Source organism: Mytilus galloprovincialis, chromosome 6, assembly GCF_965363235.1.
Source record: "Mytilus galloprovincialis chromosome 6, xbMytGall1.hap1.1, whole genome shotgun sequence".
NCBI classification, from domain to species: Eukaryota; Metazoa; Mollusca; class Bivalvia; order Mytilida; family Mytilidae; genus Mytilus; species Mytilus galloprovincialis.
In genome coordinates, this window is record NC_134843.1 from 85,830,413 (window position 1) to 85,836,636 (window position 6,224).

Here is a 6,224-nt window from a genome sequence, read left to right on the forward strand (position 1 = left end):
TCCCATAAATTACTAACATATCTTAGTATTATTTTTTCGTATTCAAATAATATTGGACACAAAAGTCATTTGAATTTAAAGATGTAATAAAGTATCAGGGTGATATTTTTATTCTTAAAGAATAGAGTTTTTCGTGTTTTGAAGAAAGTTTAACTGTGAAAACAATACTCGGAGTAGATCAGAAAGCAACCACGCGTTGTGCTATTATTCGATGAAATGGTAGACGTAGAGGACACAATTTACAATACTCAACAAATGTCAAGTTATAGTTTGTCTATTAAAAACAAATGCGTATTTATAAATGTTTATCTTATATAGATAAGATGTGTACGTTAGTCGTATGATTTGATTATTAGGTTTAATTGACTTTAACCGAACTTTCAATAACTGCGATTATTTTGATCTGATGTTGTTTTCATTTCGTTTCGTGTCAATCTGTAATGTCTAGCCCTTTTCAACTCTATTTTACATTTCGTTTCGTGTCAATCTGTAATGTTTAGCCCCTTTTAACTCTATTTTACATCTCGTTTTAATTTTATGTTGTGCTATTACACCATTGTCAAGGGCAACGTAAGCAACACGACGGGTGCCACATGTTGGGCAGAATCTTCTTACCCTTCCGGTGCACCCGAAATTACCCAGTTTTTGAAGGGGTTCATGTTGCTTAGTCTGTAGTTCTCTATGTTGTGTCGTGTGTACTATTATTTGTCTGTTTATCTTTTCCTTTCTAGCTCACCTGGCCCGAAGGGCCAAGTGAGCTTTTCTCATCACTTGGCGTCCGTCGTCCGTCGTCGCCCGTCGTCGTCGTCGTAAACTTTTTACATTTTGAACTTCTTCTAGAGAACCACTGAATGGAACGAAACCAAACATGACATGAATGTTCCTTATGAGGTGCTGACCAAGTGTTGTTACTTTTTAGTAGATCCATCATCCAAGATGGCCGCCAGCGGGGGACTAAGTTTAAAATAAAACCCTATGGGAAATACATACAGATGTCTTCTTTTAGAGAACCACTAAAATGGAATGAAACCAAACATAGCATTAATGTTCCTTATGAGATGCTGACCAAGTGTTGTTACTTTATAGCCGATCCATCATCCAAGATGGCCGCCAGCGGGGGACTTAGTTTAACATGGGACTCTATGTGAAATTCATACAAATGTCTTCTTTTAGAGAACCACTGAATTGATTGAAACCAAACATAGCATGACTGCTCCTTATGAGATGCTGACCAAGTGTTGTTACTTTATAGCCGATCCATCATCAAAGATGGCCGCCAGCGGGGGACTTAGTTAAACACAGTACCCTATGGGAAATACATAAAAATGTCTTCTTTTAGAAAAGAACTAAATGGAATGAAAACAAACATGGCATGAATGTTGCTTATGAGGTGCTGACCAAGTATTGTTACTTTGTACCCAATCCAAGATGGCCGCCAGACGGAAATACATACAAATGTCTTCTTTAAGAGAACTACTGAATAAAATGAAACCAAACATAACAATATTAAACCAAATTTGGCCTATAACATCATTATAAGTATCTGTTAAAAATTTTTACATTTTTTAACATTATTTCAAAATCCCAAATGGAATCTGGTGAGCGACACAGGCTCTTTAGAGCCTCTAGTTAAATTCAGTGTATTTTTCGAGCTATGAGTTTGAGTGCCCCTTTGCTATCTTTCAGAAATAACATTTAATTAAATTTAAAAGTTCTTTTACACGACGACACCTTGGCACCATAAATATCTCCCCCTCTCAACTGTATGCAGTTAGTTTTTTTTAAATAGTAATTGTTGTTGGTAAGAAAGTTTTTTTTATTGTAATTGCCAATGAGAACGTTTTTTCGATCAGTTATATCCCAAGTCGGTGCTTGATATATTATAAAATTCCAATGATAGTATCATTTAGACCCAAACCAATGATCTCTGTGTATTTATTCAATCCAATTTTAATCAATTATTTTTCGTGATCAAACACGTTTTGAATGATATTTCCCAAGACGCTTATTCAGACTTCTGACGGTTTAATTGTAAAATATGTAATAGTATGCTTGTGCTTCTTAAGATTTTGATAAATGATACCTTTTTTAATCCGTGGGTTCTTCTTAAACGATATCGGTATTTCTGCGTGCGTGTAGATAAATAGCATCCGGTTTCACATAAGTACTGAATATCGTAGTCCGGTTTGTTTCATTTAAATAAATACATAATACTGTTAGTTTTGCAATTGATTTCAGCTTTAACATTTTTATAGTGTTTGGAAGATATGTGTTTGGTGTTTCAATGCACGACGAACATCGTCAGTGGTTTTCTATGGATATATATTTATTTTTGGCTCTTTTTTCGTAGTTGGTGGGATGACATGTCTCTTAGTCTCTGATAATTTATTCGCAAGATATGTAGACATCAGGTGATTATGAGCTGGACATACTTTTCCATTCAATTAGAAATATTATCAATTATCAACAAGAGAATAAGATTTTTGCAATTGATCAAGAAAAGACAAGATAGTCCGGCGTTTACCAAAGCGGTGATTAGGAATCAATTATTTGACAGATACAGGTTATAATCTACCATTAGCTCTTTTGGGACCAGTCGAAAATGAGCATAACATAGTATTCAGAAACAAAAACATGGCAGATTTTGATTGGGTGGAGTATGCCACAAATAATATTTTTTTCCCCTGAAACCTTATTGATTCTTGGTTGTAGCAATGACAAAATAAAATTTGATTCCTCCTTCAGAAATAGTTGAGATTTTTTTTTCTTCCTGTTGTTGAATGCATAAATTTTACTGTTATTTTTGTGCGAGATTGACGGTCACCCTTGACAACTGTAAATTACACCTAGAAAAGCAACGCGACCATATCATTTTTTTTTATGAAATATGTTAACACAATAAATATTCTTTATTTTAAAAAAGGTTTTATAATAAAAATCAACTCAATAAGATCAGTACAGCAAGAAACATTACTATTGTCGGCAATGGAAAAATCAATTGTTTTTTACATTCTATATTGGGATGAAATTTACTTTCACTTTCATTTTAGAAAGGCAAGTTGCTGAATCAGACTTTTATTAAAACGTTTTTCTGATTGTGTCAGCATCATGGAGGACTTTTATAAAGATTTAGAGAAGAGATTTCTTAAGAAAACAAAAAAATGGGCAATATTCATGGTTGTGTAGCATGGGACGGCTATGTTGATAAATTAGGATACGGTGTCATGAATGTAAACTGGCCAAGGGAGGGTGCAAAAAAAGAAAGAGCACATAGACTAGCATATATGATTAAGGTAAGAATAAGCCACAATGATATGCCAAGACTTGATGAAAACAACAATCGCATAGAATGTAGTCACTTGTGCCATAATAAGACCTGTGTCAATTCAGAGCATATTAAACTTGAGCCCCATGCTACAAATCAGGAACGCATTCATTGTAAAGGGCAAAATTTATGTGCAAAATGTCATGAACCACACTGTATTATATAAAAGAATGCTTTATTTACAAATTAACACTTCTTTGTCACTGCAACTCGTGGTTTTTTGGCGTAGGGATGGTCCTCGGTTTGCGTTTTGGTACGTTTTACTGGCCGCATAAGCTTGTTTTTCTCGTAACTTTTTTCTTCCTGATGTTTTTCATAAATTTTAAACAAATGTTTCCTAGTATTAGACCTCTCCTTTTTATATTTCATTGATTTTTTATAAGCTTTCTGCATTCTGTCTGTTTTTTGTATAGCTTTAAGTTCTTTTTCAGCAGCAGACCCAGGACTGATTTCTGCTCCAAGTTGCTTACAGATCACTAGGAGAGACTCACCAGGACCAAGATTTACACTATGAATAGCTGAATGGACACGACCTTCAAAGTTTTTTGTATAGGTAACATTTTTTGGTAGTGATCTACGCAGTGATCTGTTAAATCGACTTTTTGAGTATTTAGGTTCAATCTCGTCTTTTTCAAAGCGCTAGGACTGAGACGATATAACACACACTTTCTTATGGCATTCAAGTTTTCATCCAATTTTCTGATTTTGAAACTATTTGGTAAGAAAGCTCTGTTGGACAACCAGAACTTTTTTCCACCCTTGCAAACAAAGGGATGTCTACGACAAAGTTCATGATTGCCAGTGTAACATGCGGGTATGGCATCCACGATGAAAGAGATTTTATTCTTCACTTTGGTTAAGTCACCACCATATTTTTCCATGGCCTGGGTAAACTCCGACTGACATCTCTCAGCTAAATCTAAAGCAAAATTGTTCAAAAGCTTTTCACGGTCTTTTTTAGTTCTACCAGGCATTATTTCTCCCAATTCTTTATTATTCTTGATGTTTTTTCTGTGATTATTTGAAAAATGCCTGGTATCTAGAAAGTGTTCTGGTTCTGTAGATGTTGTATTTTCAAGATACAAGTCATCTGCAGCTCTATAAGCAGAGCTATCTGGATCTGTTGTTAAATGTTTAGCCTCAATGACATCACTTGCAAGATCTTGAAGAGCTTCTTTTGCCCAGGTGTACTCATCTCCTATGCTTTTCATAAATGTTAAATTTGAACTACATGAAGAGGTACACTTTTCACCGGACTTGATTGGATGAATTGAGCAAAGTTTATTTTTGCAAACCACTCCTATAATACTTTTATCTTCTGTTTCAGCTTCTGCAACAGAGTACACCACTTGTGTAGCAGGCTGGAATGGGGTTTTTCCAATGCCGGAATATATTGCATTGTTATATGCACCGTCAGCCTGTAGACTTACAGTACCAGGATCTTTTCTTCTTCTGAGTGTGTTAATTTCAATCAGCTGTTTGCGTCGCGCTTTCATGTCTTCCTTATTTATATTTACTATTTCAGGTAGAACTTTATTTGCCCTCTTTTGAAGTCCTGAAGCGGATGGAGCTGGCATGTTACAGCCAAGTACTATTTTCCTCAAACCAGTATATCCAAGTGGTGTTTGACTTAATGCTGCTTGAGCGGATACATTTATCTTGGCTGTCTTCCTTCCTGGTTTTTTGGTTTGCACTTCTTCATACAGTTTGAACTTTCTTGATTGATAGTTGCATTTGTCACACATTGCCTCCTCACGATTAACAAATCCAAACTTTTCTTCTTGTTCCATATTCCACTGTAAAATTCCATTACAGTTGGGATGAAGTCTTTGGTGTTCTCTAAATACAGAGTTCCACATTATTGCATTCAGTCTCACATTAACTGTTCTATTACAGGAGTAGATTACCTTAGCCGTATTTGGCACAACTTTTTGGAATTTTGGGTCCTCAATGCTCTTCAACTTTGTATTTGTTTGGCTTTTTAACTATTTGGATCTGAGCGTCACTGATGAGTCTTATGTGGACGAAACGCGCGTCTGGCGTATAAAATTATAATCCTGGTACTTTTGATAACTATTTACACCACTGGGTCGATGCAACTGCTGGTGGACGTTTCGTCCCCGAGGGTATCACAAGCCCAGTAGTCAGCACTTCGGTGTTGACATGAATATCAATTATATGGTCATTTTTATAAATTTTCTGTTTACAAAACTTTGAATTTTTCGAAAAACTAAGGATTTTCTTACCCCAGGAGTAGATTACCTTAGCCGTATTTGGCACAACTTTTTGGAATTTTGGGTCCTCAATGCTCTTCAACTTTGTATTTGTTTGGCTTTTTAACTATTTGGATCTGAGCGTCACTGATGAGTCTTATGTGGACGAAACGCGCGTCTGGTGTATAAAATTATAATCCTGGTACTTTTGATAACTATTAGATGAATCTTTAGACCTAAAATTTAATAGAAAAAAATGCCATAAGAGAGTGTGTTTCTACCTGTAACAGAAGTTTCTAAATGTACTTCAAAATATTTGTGAATTACCTCCCTTTGGTCACAATTTTTTTTTGGCACAAATATAAAATGGAATTTCTTGGTATTATGAAGCTAAGCAAGTTAAAGTGTCATTATTTTCTTTAAGTTAAGCATATATTTTATTAATTCAAGAAGGTACACCAACAACATAGGATTATTTCAAGGGAAATTTGTAGATTTAATGAACTGATAGGCATTATCAATCCGCTTTTAGAAAAATGATTCAAAATAGAGTTAATTAATACCTATGTTCATATTAACTGGTATTTTGATATTTTATGTTATTATTTTAATTATCATTTAACCTACCTTTGATTTTTCTTTGCTGATTTCTTTGTTTTTGGAATTTTAGGAGCAGTATCCCTTGG

The 6,224-nt window shown here is 34.8% G+C and overlaps 1 protein-coding gene across 1 annotated transcript; it reads right to left on the reverse strand.

The window, feature by feature from the left end:
- Nucleotides 1-3,509: 3,509 nt before the first annotated feature.
- Nucleotides 3,510-6,224, reverse strand: LOC143081050 (uncharacterized). The gene is made up of 3 exons (XM_076257286.1): nt 5,755-6,224; nt 3,992-5,212; nt 3,510-3,911 (listed from the first exon to the last, which is right to left on the reverse strand). Exons 2-3 carry the CDS (start codon nt 5,182-5,184, stop codon nt 3,512-3,514), a joined length of 1,593 nt encoding a protein of 530 aa, XP_076113401.1. The 5' UTR covers nt 5,185-5,212; nt 5,755-6,224; the 3' UTR covers nt 3,510-3,511.